General features: G+C 31.4%; 2 protein-coding genes across 2 annotated transcripts; both read right to left on the bottom strand.

Annotated features, from left to right (window-relative positions):
* Nucleotides 1–9,100: 9,100 nt before the first annotated feature.
* LOC139904251 (uncharacterized) lies at nt 9,101–10,287 on the bottom strand. The gene has a single exon (XM_071886197.1). It carries the CDS (start codon nt 10,074–10,076, stop codon nt 9,435–9,437), a length of 642 nt encoding a protein of 213 aa, XP_071742298.1. The 5' UTR covers nt 10,077–10,287; the 3' UTR covers nt 9,101–9,434.
* A 3,780-nt stretch (nt 10,288–14,067) lies between these two features.
* On the bottom strand, nt 14,068–17,616 carry LOC139904252 (serine/threonine protein phosphatase 2A 57 kDa regulatory subunit B' kappa isoform-like). Its single transcript, XM_071886198.1, has 3 exons — nt 17,439–17,616; nt 15,162–16,348; nt 14,068–14,734 (listed from the first exon to the last, which is right to left on the bottom strand). Exons 1-3 carry the CDS (start codon nt 17,464–17,466, stop codon nt 14,351–14,353), a joined length of 1,599 nt encoding a protein of 532 aa, XP_071742299.1. The 5' UTR covers nt 17,467–17,616; the 3' UTR covers nt 14,068–14,350.
* Nucleotides 17,617–21,717: the final 4,101 nt, after the last annotated feature.

Raw genomic sequence — 21,717 nt, forward strand, 5'->3', positions numbered from 1 at the left:
TAATTTTGTAAGCTTCAGTTGCGGTTTTCTTCATAATAGAACCACCAGCTGTTATGTCGATGTCTTTTCTTGTAGTGATGTCGCATCCTTGATAGTATATTTATACTATTTGATAAGTGTCTAAACCATGCTGCGGACATCCTCTCAACAACTTTCCAAATCTTGTCCATGCCTCATATAGAGTTTCATTTGGTTTTTGCGTGAACGTAACAATTTCTTCTTGAAGTCTCACGGCTTTAGATGCTGGAAAGAATTATTTAAGAAATTTTTCAACTAAGACATCCCATGTATCAATCGCCCCTTCAGGTAATGATTCTAACCAATCTTTGGCTTCTCCCTTTAAAGTCCAGGAAAATAACATGAGATAAATCTGTTCATCCTCCACTTTTCTGATTTTAAATAGAGTACAGATCCTATTAAAGGTTCGAAGATGTTCGTTTGGGTCTTCTTTTGGCGCACCACTATATTGGCATTGATTAGTTACCATGTGTAGGATTTTTCCTTTGATTTCATAATCTGGCGCAATAATGTCTAGTTTAATAATGGTGTGACCTTGGCCCGTGCGTGTGGGTCTCATTCGGTCTTCCATACTTAGAGGTTCAGTTACTTCCATAATTGAATTTGTTAAATACGAATCACTAGAGGATTCTGATTTAATGGTTTCTTCCTCGACAATCTCTGGATGAATGATTTGTGGTTCAGGAGGAATGATTAGTGGTTCAGGATCTCTGAATTGTTCTTGAATATCCTCCAGGTTTTCAATTTTGAAGTCGGGTTCAAAAAATGGATTATTGGGATTTTGAGTTGGAGTACTTGTTTGACTAGATGATGATTCTAAAGAAAAATCAACGGCGATAATATTGGCTAGATGTCTTGATCGAGTTACAGGTGGTGAACGTATGAAAGGTGGTGAACGGTTTGCTCGGTGCATTCACTGAATATCCTATTAGTTATAAAGATAAAAATTATTAAAGCTATCAAATTAATAGACTTTTCTGATTTTGCCCACGTTTCGAATAGCCAATAGATGCAGCAGGTAGCCAGGACCCTTTAAATCGGAAGCCCACAACTCGCCACTAACAAATCCAACTATTACTACGAACCAGAAAATTTGGATGTCTATCAATTTAACTGCTTAAAATAATTTTTCATCGAAATTTTGAAATAAAAATCTATGTCCTAAAAACTAGAGCGTTGAGAAATAAGAAAGAAAAAGAGTGCGTCGAAAAACGTCGAAAAATAGATGGTCGAAAAATAATAAAAAGAACGTAGCGCGTCGAAACTTAAAAGGTACTAAATACTAAAAATTAAAACTTACGTCTAAAGGTATTAAAGCTTAAAAGGAATTCTATATTCAAAACGGCAATAACTTAAAAGTCACTAAAATCTTAAAACAGCGTCGTAAAATTCTAAAGCACCTAAGTCTTAGTCTATAGAAAAAGCACTTAAGGAATTTTAAGGCAAAGCCTAAAAACTAGAAATATAAAAATAACTACGGCAAAATACTAAGTTTAAAACTAATTACGAACGAAAAATATACGAATAAATGATTAAAATATACAATTTATAAAAAGATATAAAATTACTTATTTTTATAAAAATATTATTTTTATATTATTATTTTATAAAAGTATTAATTTATTATATTAATAAAACTAATTATAACTTAAAAATACAAAATAAATAAAACTAAAACTAATTAATATAATAATTTACTCTAATTAGGGTTTAATAATAATAATAATTAATAATACTCCGTAATTAATGCAGTACCAGGTCAAACCTGGCGTGTCAGAAGGGACCATGCGGTTGCATGGGTTTCAAGGCCTGGGCTCATGCGATCGCATAAGATCGGATATCAGGCCAGAAAGTTGGGCTGCTACAGTGATCGGCCCGATTACTTTTTACTATTTTTTTTTCTGTTTTTATATTTATATAAATTAAATAAAACTTATATTTAAAAACTAAAATAGAAATAAAAATACTTTATAATTTTATATATTTTGAACAACTCTTAAAAATATATATATTTTGTTTTTCTTTTTATATTTTTGAATTTTAATATTTAAAACGTATTTTTACAAAAAGAAATTAAAACTTAATAATTTTTTTTTATATATAGCGTTTCGCTTTCGGGTTCCCCGGCAGCGGCTCCAAAAACTTGATGTGTGCGAGGTGTAGTACGAAATAGTATTATTTTTAATATGAAATACGGCATAATATGATACAAGTTTTATTTATTTATATAGATGGGATATACCTAAACCTTGCTACAACACTTATTGGGAGTGTACCTAATCGTAGAGTAGTGTAGTTTTTAGTAAGTCCGATTCGTTCCACAGGGAGCTGGCTAAGTTTAATGCTATATTTTTCACAACTATATATAAGTAGTATTATTATTAAAGGGGGTTTTTACCGTTTAATGACCGGTTTGTCGATTTTAAATAAAGCGTAAAGATAAATGACGATAATATAAATGACAGAATTTAAATTGTGATAAAGTAAATTGCGGTAATTAAAATGACAGTAAATAAAGGTACGATGAAATATGAAATAAAAGTATTATGCTTATTTAAACTTCCGTAATCATGATGTTTGACGTTTTGATTTTAATTACTTGTTACCCGGGTTAATTGTCCTTTGTCCTGAATTATTTGACACCTATTTGGTTTTTGTCCATAATAGTCCATCAGTCATAATTATAAAATGCTCGTCAAATTAACCTTATTCTCGAAGTCAAATATTCCAACTAATTAGGGATTGGAACTGTAACAAGGTTTTAATACTTTGTTAATAATTACACCAGGTTATCGACTGCGTGTAATCTAAGGTTTTAATACTTTGTTAACAATTACACCAATTATCCTTGTATGTAATCCACCCCTGTTTTAATGAGATATGAATATTAATTTACCCACTTGATCAGAATGAATAATCAATTACCCAACTCGAATAATTAATTAAATGATCTTAAAAGATGTCGTATAAACGTCACTAAATAGAACATACATAATCATTTTAATAATTATTAGATTAACTAATTTGAAGATAGGTTCGACAGATTCTAATGAGTTGTCATTCGATTAGACAATACCCCCTATCTATTAATAGTCAATAGTCCAATGTTCACAAGTGTCGGTCTTTTATCCAAACCTTAATTATGGTACAAAATCTAATAACTCAATCTTAATTTTTAGTCCAACATCACGATTACTTTGGCTTAAATAAGCATAATAATAACTTAGTTACGAGACATTAATTTAAAAAGGAAGAACATAGCTTACAGTGGTATTTAATCGCGTAGCGTTACCCGGACAGAATTTCGACTTAAAACCCGTTAAATATTCTTACAATAACCTTATTATTATTAACTTAAATTAAAATTAAAACTATAATTAATAATATATATATTATATTGTTTACAGAAAGAAGGGAAATGAAAAAGAGGTGTTGAGCTCGTCCGAATTCGTGGCTTTTTATAGCATTTGGCCAGATTCTGATGCCCATGCGATCGCATGGATTTTGTGCCTTCTGGCCATGCGATCGCATGGCCGCCTGGGACAGCTCACATATTATTTTTTTCTTATTTGCCGACGTTTTATTATATAATATATATATATATATATATATATATATATATAATATATATATATATATATATATATATATATATATATATATATATATATATATATATATAATTTTAAGAATTATTTATATATTATATTATATTCATGTGCATAGTTGACTTGTAATTTTAGCTCCGTTGCGTCGCGCGTTGAAAGTTGGTTCATGTCCCGGTTCCAGATTTTCGAACGTCCTTGCGTACTATTTAATATCTTGTACTTTGCGTTTTGCAGCTCGTACTCTTGTCATTTTGGACGTTTCTCATCAATAAATTGAAACACTTGGATTGTACTTTGTACTTTTTAGCTTTTTGGTCATTTGCGTCTTCAAATCGTCGTTTTCTTCTTTTGTCTTCGCACTTATTTATTTAAACGAATAATAGATAAAAATAGAACAATTACAACTAAAAGCTTTACATATTGGAAGGATATTGTGCCTAAATATATGTTCATTTGGAGCACTATCAGTGCCTTATATTGAAATTCATTTACTCGATTAGTAATATTTGAAAATCCAATTTATCAATCTTATAAACAAGTTGATTAAATATTACTTTATAGTTTCAAACACAATTTCATTTAACGTTAACCATAATTCAGTTGACCATATCTTTTAATTCGTTCATCGAAATTACGCGATTTCTAAATGAAAAGTTATTGATTTTTCGCCAGCTTTCCAAAAACATGCATATCATATACTTTTTATCAGTATTATATGTATTAAATTCGTGATTCATCATAAACTGTTTAACGGCCAAAATTAGCATACAAGCATGCATAAACATATATACTCAAGCACTAGACATGTATACACTATTAATATATAAAAGATAAGATATGAATGCTTACGTATCAATATTGTGATTCAATATTGCTGGAAAGTACGTAGACGCAACAGAGATGATAAACACTAGGTTTGACTTGCGAATAATACCCATGAACATTACCCATATCCTCCATAGCTATAACCCATAATTTCCTTAGCTCTATTCCGCTCAAAACTTGTTTTGAAAATAACTCGCTCATAACCTCGTCGTAATATTTTATGTAATAATAATACTACTACTAATAATAAGATGATTAATAATAATAATAATAATAATAATAATAATAATAATAATAATAATAATAATAATAATAAATATAATTATATATATTGAGAAAGAGATGTCGAGAGATTGAATGAAATGAATCAAAAACTGAAAAACGTCGAACTTTATAGCACTTGGCATGCCCCCTCCCTCCATGCGTTCGCATGGTTTCATGGGTATATGGCCATGCGATCGCATGGCCACCTGTGTCCAGCCTGGTTCTTTTGTTTGCTAGCTCGTCGACATATTATTTAATTATATATATAATATATATAATTTATATTAATTATATATATATTATATTATATTCTCGTGTATAGGTGACTTGTAATGTTTTGTTCCGATAAGTCGTACGTCGTCACTCGACCTATGTCGCGGTTCCGGTTTTTCGAACGTCCTTTCGTACACTGAGAAAACTTGTACTTTACCTTTCGTGACTCGTACCTTTGCCAAAATATAGACTTAAATTATCCCTAAACTATATCACTCGAAATAACTTATACAATTGAGTGTTTTGGTCAATTACTTCTATAAATCATCTTCTCGATATTTACTAATATAATAGTATTATCAAACGTTTCATAACCAAGTTAATATCTATTCTCAATATTAATAAACACGTTTTAAATATACGTCGCAAGCTATTCATACAATTAATATTCCAACTTATCATATATATTCAAATAGATATATAAACCAATAAGTTTAATGCACAGTATCATAAACTTAATATTTTGTTACGCTTTCAAGTTATAGTATATATATATATGTATCTATTTACATATAATGGTTCGCGAATCTTTGAGAACCATCGAAGGGTAATTGAACATATGAAAGTAGTTCAAAAATATTGAGATTAAGTTTTACAGACTTTGCTTATCGTGTCGGAAACGTTAATCATACAAAGATTAAGTTTAAATTTGGTCAGAAATTTCCGGATCATCACATGTTTTAGGGACCAATGAAATTAGAGTTTATAAACCTGAGGGATCAATAATGTAAATGTAAATTGGGATGACCTGAAAGGTTATCTGTTATAACAGGTTAGATACATACGATAGAACAATTTAAATAGTTGAATACATACAATAGGTAATTTGAAAGTTGGATGCACACAATAGGAATTTGGTAAAAGTTCAATATATTTTCAAATAATTTTTCCTAAAAAATAAGCTCCAACTCTAATTCTAGTTCATAAACTTCAGCTGCAGTTACAAGCTCCAAGTAGTTTCATCCCAATAACGCTAATACCGTGAATCTAAAATATCACCAACCATTTTAAACATAACAAAAACTTCGCAATATATTGATGTCTTTGATTTGAGTCTAAAAATATTTGCATGTTGGATGCGTAGTCAAAGTCATAAGTAGCTATCACTCTCAAGTCTGATCAACAACTAAATCGGCCATTGAATGTTAAGTTATTAAGTGTGGAAAATGCCCATTCAAGTTCTAGTATGGTATTGAATTAAAACTAAAATTAAAATTAATAAATAAAATTATTAAATATTAAGTAAACTATTTCATCAAAGATAAAATAGTTAAAAAATACTCACCTTTAATAGTGTATGGCAAAAAAGTATTGTAATGTATTCACCTCTCGTTAGATAGCTAAAATGATGATTAATAACTAAAGTAAATATATATAATTTAGTTAACCAAGAAGAAAAATTTAGTAATCACCAAAAGATGTGTTCCGTTAGTTTGTTTGTTTCTTTCTTTTCCGGCTACGCTCTCTTTTAGTTAGCCTTCACACTTGGTTGTTGGTATGTGTGCTCTGTAGTTGTGAGTCGAGCTTGGGTCCGTGTATTTTGATAGGATTTTTATCGATTGTTAAAAGTCCTTAAGTTATATGTGTTTTCCTTTTTTCGAAACAAAAAGTTAACCAAGAAGGAAAATATTAGTATTGGCAAGTTTCAATAATAGTCTCGTATGTTTTGTTGTTTAATGTGATATTTGGTTTATTATATGATTGTTTTTTATTGTATCTTTGTATATAGCTTTCTAGATACGAGTCTAGATACAAACATTCCATTTTTAACTTTACAAACACAAGTTGATTAACAATAAAGTGACTACTTTTCTTATCAAAATTGACTTTTTATAATTAGATTAGTGTACACTCACGAATTCACAATGTAATAACTAAGTGATAATTATAATTAGTAATTAATATGGTGTCCCGGTGCTCCAGTTAGAAGTGTTCATCAGTTCGATTTTCAAGTTTTTAGTTTATTCGATTCGGTCACCATTATTGAAACTTTAAAAATCAAAATCGAAAATCAAACCGAAACTGAATTCAAATATCGAAACCAAAACCAAACCAAAAATCGAATTTGAATTCGGTTCGATTTCGGTAAAAACCGAAGTCGACTTACATCCAGATCGAATGTTTTTTTTTATTCCACGAGACGAACAAATAATAAAGTATTAACTTTGTAAAACATCATCCTAAACTAATATACATAATTGAATATATATATATATATTTATATATATATATATATATATATATATATATATATATATATATATATATATATATATATATATATATTTATATATATATATATATATATATATATATATATATATATATATATATATATATATAAAGTACAATACATATTATATGAATAAAATCATTTTTTTTTTTTTAAATCAAGGTAAATATTAGTTCACATTTAAAACATTGTATACAAGGACCTATACAAAAGCTATACAATGGAATCGAAATAAGTATGCTACAACATAAAAACCGATGTATAGGAAAAGGCAGATTGGGGGAACAAGATATATACTTGTGGGGGGAGAGAACTTGGGAAAACAAGCCGTGAGATGGGGGGAACAGTGCCAACTAAACGACCACAAAGTTACCCGAACATCAACCCATTTAATCAACCATCCATAAGAAGATAAAATGAACCACCCATGGCATGTGCTAGCTAGTGATTAACCGAGCTATTGGACACATAAGGGGATGGGTTCGATTAGCCATTGATGCCATTCGAGTTTCTTCTTTTTTGATCGCTTAGAGATCCAACTAAAACTTTGGGATTGAATTTCGGAGATTATTGAAACGGGGTTCCATTCTTTTTTTGTGAAGACTTTTAGGTTTCTATATCCAAATGAAATAGCAAACAATCCATTTTGTCGCTTGCCAAAAGGAGATGCCGGTATTGTTGCATGCAAAAGATTGGTTTGATAGCATGGCTTCTTCAATGTTAGAGATCGACGCGTGATGTTGGTTCCACCATTCTAATACAAGTGTCCAAATATGCGTGCTTTTTGGACAATGAATGATAACATGATCGGTGGTTTCAATATGACCAGAATTTTGCCTCAATTTCTGTGCGTTTTCCAGCAACCATTTTCTTTTCCTTTTCTTCCTCGTCTTCCTGTTTCCAGGTTATCTCTCACTTCTCGTTTTTTAACATAATTATCGTCAGAGTTTCATGCCGGCGTTTCGACGATGTCGCCGATGTCTTGTCCTATCTCTTTTGGCTTACGGGGTTTTGGTTTTCGCTCGTTCCATCTGTTTCGCCACCGATGTTTTTCAGCCGGTGTCGGCACTTGCCGACTTGGCTTATCGGGCTAGGTTTTCTAGAAGGCCTCTCGATGGTTTCTTGGTCGTCAGTATGCGATATTCGATTGGCAAATTTTTCTTGGTGGTCCGTTCTGTTAGATGGGGTTTTGGCTATCGGGAGTTTTCGTTTAGTCTGTTGTTTGCGGTCTCGAGATGGGTGTTGATGGGCTTCCCGACGAGAAATTCTAGGAGCTTCGTGGACGTAGTTGGGACTGTATTCCGTTTAAAGAGAGTTTCGTAGGAGGTTTCGCGTTGCGGGGCTCGAATCAGATTGGTTTTTTATTTTATTTTTTATTTATTTTAATTTATTTTAATGTTGTTGTCGGCTGTTATTCTGTTAGAGTTTAATTTACACTTGTCGTCAATTGGTTGTTCATTGTATGGCTTGACTGGTATGTGATCATTTGTTTGGAGTTTGTATCTGGTTATAACATCGTTTAGTTGAACACATTGTAGGGTCAAACATATTGCACGATATGTATCATTTGTAACTTAAACGAATTATATATATGTGAGTGTTTTTGTGTGTGTGTGTATGTGTGCACCGTAGGGTGAAACATATTGCAGGATATGTATCATGTAGGGTGAAACATATTGCACGATATGTATATATGTGTGTGTGTTTTTTTGTGCAGTGTAGGGTCAAACATATTGCGCGATATGTATCATTTGTAACTCAAACGGATTATACATATATGTATTTTTGAAAGAAAAAAAAATGTATAACGGTGTATAAAAAAAGCAAGACATGTAAATTAATTTTGGAATCACATAATAGTCCATTCAAAGATTCAAAGTCTCAAAAGATAAAATCTATTGAATCAAAGAAGGGTATCAAATAATTGAATTTTGTTCTTAGCATACATTTTCATTTTCAATAGGGTGAAAAAGATAATTGGAATCCACACTCTCCCACTTGGAAATGATTTACATACAAGTAGTTTTATGCTGCTAGATTCCTAAAGCTAACGATAACAATTCAATAAGAACTCAACTTGAACATAAAATGAACACATTTTTTTTTCTTTTTCTTTTGGCCTGTGAAATGTAATGTAAAGGTTAAGGGGTACCTTATGAGCATAATTTTCTCAATCTTTTTGCATTCTTCATGTTGATCATAGATAACTTTTGTTACTCCATCACAACTTTAGCACCAACGCTTTTCATTTTCTCGATTATTTGTCCTGCTTCTTCTTTCGTCACACCTTTCTTGAACACAATTGGTGCCTTTTCAACTACCTCCTTAGCTTCCTTAAGCCCAAGATCAGTATAGCTCCTCACCTCCTTAATAATTTTGATCTTCGAAGCTGCTTCAAACGAATCCAATTTCAGTTCAAAAACAGTTTTTTCAGGTTTTGCCTTTTCTTTTGCAGCCGTTTGACCTTTTCCACCCACTAACCCAGCAGCAGCTCTAGATTTCATCACCGCCACAGTTGGCAGCTCCTTCATTCCCATTTTCTCCATCATTATTGACGATAGTTCCGCCACCTCATCTAACGTAAGTGAAGACATTTCATCTACTAGTCTCCAAACACGGTCTGTTGGTGGGCTGCGGTGTTCAGTTGGGTTAAATGTTGCAGGATCATAATCAGTTGGCAGCCTCCTTTGGTCAATCTCAATTTCTTCTTCTTCTTCTTCTACTTGTCTTGCAGGCTGACTAAAGTTTCGAGTCAAACATGTTTTTATAGAATCAAGTGCAATAATGGGAGAACATATAGTTTTAGAACAGAATCCATTGGGTAAACGATGCCTAAGCCTAAAAAACAAACTCATTTTTAAGACTATTTATGATCACTAGTTTCGTTAATGACTGACCTATAATCAAACCATTTGCAAGCTGTTGTTGGAGTTAGCTGTCTGCAAAAAAGAAAAGAACAAATATGAGTGAGCAGCTATGAACTGCAATATGACCAAATTAAGAGTACGGGTGACCCGGGAACCCATTCAAATTACAATTGCAGAATACAAATTACAAACTACTAACGTGATTTTAAAATTAGTTGCACAGACAATAAATTAAAAGATATAACAGTATAAGGTTACATTCGAATTCACAAAACCTAAAATCATCAATAAAAAAACCCTAGATAACCAACGAACATATACAAAATATTTCGATAAAACATGTATATAAATTGATGGATGGATGGATTTAAACATACCTGATTAAATGAATATATATATATATATATATATATATATATATATATATATATATATATATATATATATATATAGGGGCAGGATCAATGGGGAATTAACCAATCGGGGAAGCAAATTTTTTTTTTTCCGTTTTTTTTGAAATTTTTTTTTCCGGCATCAATATCACACGAAAATATGAACATTTAGAAGAGACACTTCGTGATGAATGTTATTATTTAGGCGGGAAAACGATCGACAAAAATAACATTCAAGGTAATATTGTTCGTGAAGAATATGAACGTTTTTTTTTCATGTTTTGTGAAGTAAAATTTAGTCCGATTTAGAGTTTAGCATAAACCCAAAACACCAAACCCTAAACCCTAAACCCTAAACTCTAAACCGTTCATGTTAAAAACTCAATCTAAATCCTAAATCTAAACCCTAAATCTAAACCCTAAATCTAAACCCTAAACCCTAAATTTCTAAACCCTAATATCTAAACCCTATAAACCCTAATATCTAAACCCCGATAGCTAAAACCTCAAAATACGCTCGAAAAACACGATAATTGTTATATATTACTTCTTCGAGCGTTTTTCCGCCAAAATAAAAACATTTATCACAAAGTGTCTCTACTAAATGTTCATATTTTCATCTCATCTATAATGTTCGTGAACAAAGTTTTTTCAAAAAACGAAAAAAAAAAAAAAGTTTTTGCTTCCCCCCGCTTCCCCCGAATGGTTACTTCCCTCTTGATCCTACCACTATATATATATAGGCAAGATCAATGGGAAGTAACCAATCGGGGGGAAGCGGGAGGAAGCAATTTTTTTTTCGTCCACATTTTAAGGTATGTATATATATATATATATATATATATATATATATATATATATATATATATATATATATATATATATATATATATATATATATATATATATATTTCACTTTAATTCATCCACATTTTCATATCTACTAAACTTCACCAAATTTTGGGTCGTCTCAATAGTGATGCTTGTAGTATTTGCTAGGGGAAATTAGTGTAACATGAGACTTACTTAGACGGTAAAATTTGTAACTATTTAAGGATAAAAGTTAGGTATAAATTCTAATTTGAGGTGTTAGATTGTACTTTGAAATTTAATATAATACCAATTATATAAAACTCACCCATTTTTTTAATTGGATTTATCTTTTTTCTCGCTACGATTTAGGTTTCTCCGTCATCACCGTTCAACTCGAAATAATTTTACGAACAAAACACAACTAATTATATTCGAAACGGAGCTTATTTTTTTAAAGGAACCCATATATATAATAAATAAACTCAACTTATTGTATTAAGTGAATGCCTAAAGCAAGTGGTAAGTTCATGTAATAAATAAACTCAACTTATTGTATTAAGTGAATGCCTAAAGCAAGTGGTAAGTTCATGAGTTGGTAATGAGAAACCTGAGTTCAAGTCCTCTTGGCTCCTTTTGTTCTCAGTTATCGCTCAACATTAATTTTATAGAAGACGTTAAAATATTCCGCCGCAACGCGCGGTCCGAAATCTTTCTAGTTTTAATTAAAATCCATTATTATTTACACGAAGAAACCACCCAATAAATATGCACAGGGTCAAAAATATTGTAAGATCCTGTTTCAGTTTCAGTCTGGTTCAGTTGATTGGGACGCCGTCCAGTAAAGAAGAGTTGGACGCAGTCCAAGTTTTGGGACGCCGTCCAAATGTGTTGACGGGCCAGCTGTGTAACTTGTTTTAAAAAGAGCATTTTGGTCTATTCACTTGGGTGTCGGTTTGGAGCCTTCAAGGCTGATCTAGATCCCATTTGTGGATCACATTTCACCTACACAAACACTCTCTTCAAACCCTAGTGAGAGAAACTCACTTTTAGTGAGAGAGAGCTTAATTTGGAAAAGAAGGAGTTGGATTCTCACCGAAGTTCGGATTTTAAAGTTGTTCATCACGTATATCGCTGTTATCTCGTGCTACCACTCATTCTAATGTAGGTACGCCCTTGAAATTACATATCCACATACACTATATGATATAAGCAATTATATTATATTATATTGTTATTGAAAATAAAGGTTGTGAAAGGTATAAGTATGTGAACATCGTTAAATTAGTATATTTGAAATATCTAATGTTATTTAAGTTTTTTTTTTATCATTATTATTAATAATTTAGTCGTTTGATGTCCATGAAACGACACAAAAAAAAATTACAAAACACCCCCTTGAACTATGTTCAATGTACAAAATTTCTAGGAAACTTTCTAGGAGTAAAAAGTGTAAAAAACTATTTTATTAAAAACACTTAAACAAACTCCACCAACAATTTTAACGGGTCGTATCTTCCCGCTCTCCACCAGTTAAATTCCTCCGATATCACCGTTCAACTCGAAATAAATTCACGAACGCAATGCAACTAACTACACGCGAAACAGACGTTTCTTAAAAAACGCTAAATATTTCGGGCTATCTACCGTACGTCCGTACATATATATACACGTACGCTAAACAACCCAAACTAACTACATCATATGGTTCCGTCCCCTTTTTTCGCAATATTCTCGGCGTCAAAAAAGCGCACACCATTAAGTATACTAGGTACTACCCACGTGTATCCAAACACACCCGCAACAACGTGTTTTTAATTATGTAAATACATAACGCTACGTTAAATATGAATATGCAACCCGAATGACTCCGCCGCATCGTGCGGGCCGATCGAGCTCAAGTTAGTGACTAATAATGGATAAAAATGCATACTTCAATCAGTTAATTCAATGAATGTGCAGATCAAGAAATTTAAAAATTTAGATTATCTAACCCATATCCAACTTTTTGACATCCAACGTAGGACCACCTGCAATGAAAAATGACGCAAACACAAATTATACCATTGAATCTAACTTAAAACAATGGACCGACTGAGTCCACGACCCTTGAACGTGATACTGCTTTAACCCAAAGTAAAAGCACAACCCGTGATAATCATTATTTTTTAACAAGTAATTTGTGAAATTTGCAATCTTTATATAGTATAGTGCGGTAATTGAGTGCAAAAAACCATTATATGCAACATTACATTTTGTTTAATAAGCTCACTTTGTTAGGTGTTCTTTTAGCTTTCCTTGCTAAATGCAATAAAAAGTTGTTCGAACAATAATTCAAAATGTCACACCTTATTAGGAGGTAGGACCACCATGAAACAAAATGTACTTTTACTTGTAAGCTACTACCACCATCTTAATTTAATAGTTCTGAAATGGCTTTTTTTCTTAACTTAGATATATTATTGATAATTCTGTGTTATATAATGCATAATGAAATTTATATAAATTTATAAAGTTTTAAATGTACTTTCATTTGGTATAACTTTCATTAAAAATTATAAAAATTATTTTTGGTCAAAGTTATTAAAAAGGTCAACTCATACTATTAAATTGAGACAAAAGGGTATTAAATTGAGACAAAGGGAGTATAAATTACATGGTTATACACTTATACCTGTGATTCCAAAAAGCTTATATACTAGGATACAATTAATCAAAGATTTTTAAAGCCAGGATGATTTTAATTTGAAGTGCCTATAAGAAATTGTTGCCACAAAACATACTTTTATAGTTATAAAGACTATTCTTAATCTTAACCATTATTGTAGCTAACAAGGATTACTATTCTAAGGAAAGTTTAATGGCCCATCTTCACATATACTACATCTAATCTAATTAGCACTACAAATGACCAAAATAATTGACACAACGCCACTAATATACACATAAACACCATTGTTGTACCGAGAGCAACACTCAAAAAAAAAAACAATATCAAACATTAGTGCTTCTTGCAATTCCCTTCTAAAACAATACTTGTAATCGTAACAAATTACTTCGTTAACAAGAAACAGCACACGTGGCGGTGGCGGTGGCAGTGGCAGTGTTCTCTAAAACCGAAACACTTCCAACTACAGGTTGGAAACTGCCACCGCCAGCAACGTTCTCGAGGCGGTCCCATGTCAGTTGCCGCCTCTCAGCCACCACGGTAGTGGCTGATTTGTCTTCCTCGAACTTACTTTGGCATGAGAGCACCAACGCCTCGTCTACCTCGTTAAACATCTTCATCACATTTTGTGTTAGGTTGAGCACTGTCCGATTCCAATGATTCTTTGAGTTGTATTGTAATGACGAGAAGACTATTGGCAAAATTACTTGTCGGTTACACATTATTAGATGTTTTATGTGTTCGTTGTTCCATAAGAAGTGTGATCGTTCTGCCACCTGAACATTGTGATGGTAACATAAACAAATAAGGATGCAGTGTAAAAAACAACCCAACCCAACCCACTTACTATGGTACTAACACATGTTGGGTCAGCATGGCAAATTTGGATCAACCCAATTTGACCCAACGACCCAAATTGACCCCCAAGTTATTCAAATCACTATAGAAACGTTTCTTAGCTAGCATTTTAAATAAAAATTTAAAAAGCAATTAATCAGTTATAAATTCTTTAGGGTGGAAATCTGACCCATATTGACCCATGAGCCCACCGATCCATCTTTCTACCTCTAAATTTCAGATTTGCAGGTTTTAGGAGGTTATAATTACGCATCTAAATAAATTGAACTTAAAGAATGTACTATTTAACAGTAAAAGCATAATATTTGAAGCATTCAATGGTAAAAAAAAAAACTCAAAGATTACCTGAAAATGGTAGCTCTCGAGACAATAACTAATACGGGTAAACAACGGAACCATAACTTTCTCAAACTCATCTGTACGAATCAACTCGAGCAACTCTTCCAACTCACTTAAGAACATTAACTGCTTCTGACTACTTGTTACGGGCCAATATTTTAACAGCCCACTGATAACAACAGTCATAAGTTTTGGTTCCTTCTCTATAAACTGAACTATGCAGTACGTTAGCTGCTGATGATAATTACCAATGGATTTCGGTTTATGAAGAGGAATCAAAACACGTGACAAAAACATCTTGTGTTCTTTTTTTAAGGGCAACGCGAATCCACTAATCACACTACCAAAAATCTCCAATAATTCGGCAACCCCGTTGTGTTTTTCGGTTTCAAAAACAAACCGGTAGATAATATTGCTGACAGACATTCGAATAAAAGGTCTATGAACCATGAATTTGCCATAAATTCTATGTAAAACTGACTTTAAACATTCACGTTCTCTTGGGTCCTCTGAATCGAAGAGATTGAGTAATCTTAACAAGAACGCGTGATCAATATATTGTTTAGCAATTTTTGGATCAAGAGAATTAATACTAACGAATCGGAGGAGTATTTCATAAACAAGTTGCAAATGTGACCACGCAGGATCAAACCATGGGTCGTCGTCGTCTGTTTCGCCACGTGGCGAATTGGGATTGGAGTATTTTGGAGGGAACTCACGAAAAAGATTGTCACCACACATTTTACAGATCGCTGACATGATATTTTCGCCGAGCTTTATAGATTCAGAAGCTAGAAAATCAAGAATCTCGACTAAAACTTGACGTTTTAGATCTTTCTCAATGTTATCTTTGTCATGATCATTGAAATCGTATATGATCGAGCAAAGATGTAACTTACTGATAAAAAGTTTCGATTTTTCTGAATTAAGGACATCTTTAAATGCAAGATGAGGTTGGATCGTATTATCGCCATTTGATGTAGGGAAAATAGATGAGGACATCTTTTTTACAACGTTTAATCGACTTGAAATAACGTTACAAGTGTTAGTGAAGCTGCCATTGTTGCCCAAATCAGGGGTTGCATTGCTTCCATCTGAATAATTTGAATTGGATTTCGATGATTTAAGGGGGAGTTTCGCAAGAATTTGCTTAAGCATAGTCGGAATAGTCGAATTTGAAGCCAATAATAAGCCTGAAAGACGAACATTAGAATCATGATTAGTAATGTAACTACTGAAAATTGTGTTTCAAATTATTCAAGTCAACACACATACAGAAACTAAAGGTGAAAATACAACTTTTGTCTAATTAAAATATTAAAAACACTACATATTTAGATTAATTATCCAAATCCAAATTCAACATCATTCATTGAGCATAAAATCTATCCCCTACCTCAAGAACAATATATATCATCATTTCATCTTGTATAATTTTATTAACAACATATTCTTCTATAAATACATATAATAATATCCACAACTAATGGATGTGTTCCCGGGTACCGTCGATCGGGTTCGGGTTTTCGGCCGAACGTGTGTGTTACGTGCAAATGATGAGGGACGTTGAAATAAATGATATACTGATGAGCCGTTCAAAAAAAACAACTTTTCAAGAAAAAAGTAAAACAGAAGTCATCTAATGAAAAATATTAAACTTTTCAAGAAATAAAAATACTGATTGTTCATGATCTCATACTGTAGGAGAAGTATTAAACTTTTCAAGAATTGGACTTTTCAAGAAAACATTAAAAGCCAACCTAACAATCATTAGTTCATATATGTATATCTAAAAATAAAACACACTAAAAAAGTAGAAAAATTGAGGTAAGAACAAGAACAAAAAGAGTAGTACTGAAATGTGTAGATCTGAAACCCAGATCAGGATTTGGTAACTTACGAAAAATAAATTTGAAACACAAAAATAGATGAAAACCCAAATCATAAAAAGCCCTAAACACCCAAAATTTGAAGAAAAGGTAACAACTTTAACAATTATATGTCAGGATACTGTAACAGATTAAAGAAAATTGATAATGCCAGTAGGGTTTTGTCAAATAGCAACATGTCTTCACATTAAAAGATTGATGAGGACAGTAATAATATAATCTAAAAAGTCAGAGCACAGAAGAATCAGGTGGTAATCACATAAGATCTATACATTACACATATATATATAATTTTTCTTTATATATAAACATTAAACATATATATATATATATATATATAGAGAGAGAGAGAGAGAGAGAGAGAGAGAGAGAGAGAGAGAGAGAGAGAGTATACCTGGGCTTTCTGGCACAAAAATGGACATGGGTTTTGGGGAGATATAATCAAAGAGAAGAAGACATGCAAATTAGATAGAAAAAAAGGTAGAAGAGAGAGAGAATTTCAAGTTAAAATCTTGAGATTGAAGACATAACAATAATGGTGAAAATGGAGCCCATCTCTGTTTCTTTCTTTTTATTGAGGATCCAAGAAGATGGTTTTGGTATGCAAAGTTGTGAAAAGTGCATATACAAATCTACTAGTGAGTTTTAAGTCCAACTTCGAGAATTATATTATATTATATTATATATATATATATATATTATATATATATATATATATATATATATATATATATATATATATATATATATATAGAAAAATGAAATGAGAACTTTTTTTGGATCGAGAACTCTGAGAACTAAGGTAGTCGAGAAAAAAAAGGACGCGGCCGAACAATTTATAGACGTAGTCGAACAGTATGTATCGTTTGCTTGGTTCAACATTTTGTGTAGAACAGTACACTTGTTCTACATAAATTTTCATCAAATTAAGTTAGAGTTTAGATTTAGGGTTAGATTTTAGGGTTTATATTTTAGGCTTAATGGTTTAGAATGAGTTTTTTACACGAACGGTTTAGAGTTTAGAGTTTAGGGTCCGAAAACCCTAAACCCTAAACTCTAAATCGGGCTAAATCAAAAAAAAAAGTTGATTTTTGAAAAAAGCAGGTGAAAGTCGGACACTTTTTGAGAAATTCGAACAATTTTGAGAAATTCGAACAAATTTTGGTTCTACAACTAGTGAAATGACTCGTGAAACCACGAGTTTGTTTTAATGAAATAGTTTAATATATGTTTTAAGTATTAAACGTAAATGTTAAAGTCATTTAGTTTGATGGCTCGTGAAACTACATATTCCGACTAAGAAACTTGTCATTGTTTTTACAAACATATTGATATACTTAACTTGGTCAGAATAAATGAACTACATTTATTCTCCCACGACCATCTTCAAATTTTTATCACAATTGCTATTTTCCTTGTTTCATAAAAGTTTACATTACAACATTTTATTGAGACGTGTATTTTGTATACATATGTAACGTATTAATCCTGGGAAAAAAAACTCACAATTGCTATTTTGTGTTTAAAAAGATGAGTAATGAATGATATTTTGTTGTGTTTAAGGAATTTTATTTGAAGTATGTTATATAAGAGATTTGCTATTTCCATACAAATATATCACACAATATCAGCAACACTCTGACTTGACATTTTAACCACACAAATTATTTAGTTGTTATGATTGAAGAAAAGAAAAGAATAAGAATAATTTACTAAAAAGTAGAAGATAAATAATTTATTAATTTATTTTAATTAGTTGTTATGACATTATCTAGATGTCTTCTAATTATTATTTAGTTGTTATGATTGAAGAAAAAAAAAAGAATTAAATATGATGCAGAAGATATTCACGTTTGTTATAAAATAATACAGAATAATTATTTAGTTGTTATTATGAAAAGGAAAAAATAGTTACTAAAAAGTAGAAGATAAATAATTACTCTTTTTATTAATTTATTTTAATTAGTGTTTATGACATCATCTAGATATCTTCTAATTTTTTTTTCTTTTGATTTATTTTTATAAAGAATAATTGTTTTTTTATAATATCATAAGATTAGAGATTTAATATTAACTATAGATTTTGTAGAACCGAACCAAAAGCTTGTAGAACCAAACAAAAATGGAAAATTCGAACAACCCAAAACTGTTCGACTGCCATTTTTTTGTTCGGCCGCCTGTTTTTTTGTTCGCCCGCGTGTTTTTTTGCTCGACTTCCCTTTTTTTGCTCGCGCGCCACTTTTTTGCTCGAATTTCAGTGTTTTTTGGAGTTCCTAGAGTTCTCACACTAAAAAAATTCTTACTGGATCCTCTCCATATATATATATATATATATATATATATATATATATATATATATATATATATATATATATATATATATATATATATATATATATATATATATATATATATATATATATATAGTAGAGGGATCAAATGAGAACTTTTTTGTGTGAGAACCCTGAGAACTCCAAAAAACACCAAAAAACACTGAAATTCGAGCAAAAAAAGTGGCGGACGAGCAAAAAACAAGGAATTCGAGCAAAAATGGGGAATTCGAACAAAAAAAGGCGGACGAACAAAAAAGTGGCGGGCGAACAAAAATTGTGAAATTCGAACAAAATGTGTTCCACATTTTTGAAATTCGAACAAAAAAATGTAGAACACATGATAGTCGAACAAAAATGTGTTCTACATTTTTGATATTTGAACAAAAAAAAGCGGGCGAACAAAAAAGTGGCAGGCGAACAAAATCTTTGAAATTCGAACAAAAATGTGTTCTACATTATTGAAATTCGAACAAAAAATTTAGAACACATGATAGTCGAACAAAAATGTGTTCTACATTTTTGAAATTCGAACAAAATTTTTTTTTGCTCGACTATGAATTTTTGTTCGTCCATGTTTTTGATTTTTGCTCGAATTTCCTTTTTTTTTGCTCGCCCGCCACTTTTTTGCTCGAATTTTAGTGTATTTGGAGTTCATAGAGTTCTCACACTAAAAAAATTCTCACTGGATTCTCTCCATATATATATATATATATATATATATATATATATATATATATATATATATATATATATATATATATATATATAGGGCATGTTCAAACGAGAACCAAAAAATGGCGAGAACTGCGAGAACTTTTTAATTTTATAGTTTTTGTTCATTTAAATGCAACAAATTACATGCAAATGTATGTTAATGCTCATATTATGAACAAAAATATGATCATTACCACAAATTACATGTTAAATTGTTAATAATACGAAATGTTCACATGTTACACAAACAAATATGCACATGTGGACGAGAAACTGTATATTTGATTATATATGAAGAATATAAGTTTTTTCAAACTATTTTATTCTCATTCTTAAATTAAGTTTAGGGTGTGTTTGGATGAACCTAGCTGGAGCTGGAGCTTTTGAGATAGAGCTGGAGTTGGAGCTTATTTTTGAAGCTGGTAGCTTGAGCTTATTATTTTTTATAAGTGTTTGGTAAACTAACTGGAGCTTATTCTTCAGTTCATAAGTTCTACTTTTTTTCATAAACTACTATAAGTAGCTTATTTTTTAAGAGCTTATGAAATTAATAAGCTCTACTTTTAATGTCAACCAAACAAAGCTTATGACTTGTAGCTTATTAAAAGGGCCAAATTACATAAAAAGGTAACATTTTTTCTTCCTTTTTTTCCTATTTTCGGTAATCTATTTCATTCTGCAATAAAAAAAGGAGTCAATTTTCGAAAGTTAATCAAAAAATGAGTCTCGTTAACTTTTTTCGTTAAATGCCAACTTGGCACTCCATGTCACTCCTTTTTTCCACGTCATTCGCCTACATGTATTAAATCTTTTTAAAAAACCAAACACACTCATCTTCTCCAAAGCATAAAACCTAAGTTTATCATTATCACAAGATTAATTAAATTTTATTATCAATTTCTAAAAACCCAAATTCACTAATTCTATCATTTTCTTCCTCGTTTTTAATCTTCACCATCCATCCCCATTTATGTCATCATCCATTCGCAGCTTCCATTCAACTGAATCGAACAATTAATCTATATAAACGTTGTGTTGCTTACATGGATGTGATAGAGATTATCAGAAAAAAGTGGATCTGATAAAAAAACAGGTCGGAAAAAATAGATTTAATCGGAATTTAAAGTTTTGTGGTGGTTGTTGATGAACGAAATAATAGATCTAACGACGGAGTATCTTTTTCCACTGGCGAGCTTTCATTTCGATCGGATGTTCGTGTTTTTCGACTCCGGCGAAATTCATTAGACCACCATCCAGAATCGTTGGTAAAACAGAGGCACCCTTTTATTTTGTACTTTGTATGCAATACGAATTCAATTTTATTCTTTTTGTGAAATGATGTAACTCAGCTGCAAGGGTGAACAGAATATCGCCGGAGAAGGTGACCAGAATCTCATCGGAGTATATCCAAACATGTAAGTCGGAGTAATTGTTCACCGGATTCTAGCGAAGTTATCGAGGGTGGTAAAGTCAAAGATGATTATGTGGAAAGAACGATGTTCGATCAAGTTTTGATAATTTCAATTGGGTCGACGGATTTGTGATTAATTTCATCTGGGTATGATATTTTCAATGGTGTGGGTCGACAGATTTGATATTTTCATGTAGCAGAGATTTAAAAAGATC

Source organism: Rutidosis leptorrhynchoides, chromosome 4 (genome assembly GCF_046630445.1).
Source record: "Rutidosis leptorrhynchoides isolate AG116_Rl617_1_P2 chromosome 4, CSIRO_AGI_Rlap_v1, whole genome shotgun sequence".
Classification (NCBI taxonomy): Eukaryota; Viridiplantae; Streptophyta; class Magnoliopsida; order Asterales; family Asteraceae; genus Rutidosis; species Rutidosis leptorrhynchoides.

Bases quoted from the DNA above. Each gene is read 5' to 3' on its own strand.
- LOC139904252 (XM_071886198.1), bottom strand. From the start codon at position 17,466: ATGTCCATTTTTGTGCCAGAAAGCCCAG. The intron at 16,349-17,438 runs GTATACTCTCTC...TTCGTCTTTCAG, and splicing joins TTTTGTGCCAGAAAGCCCAG to GCTTATTATTGGCTTCAAAT. The intron at 14,735-15,161 runs GTAATCTTTGAG...CACAATGTTCAG, and splicing joins TCGAGAGCTACCATTTTCAG to GTGGCAGAACGATCACACTT.
- LOC139904251 (XM_071886197.1), bottom strand. From the start codon at position 10,076: ATGAGTTTGTTTTTTAGGCTTAGGCATCGTTTACCCAATGGATTCTGT.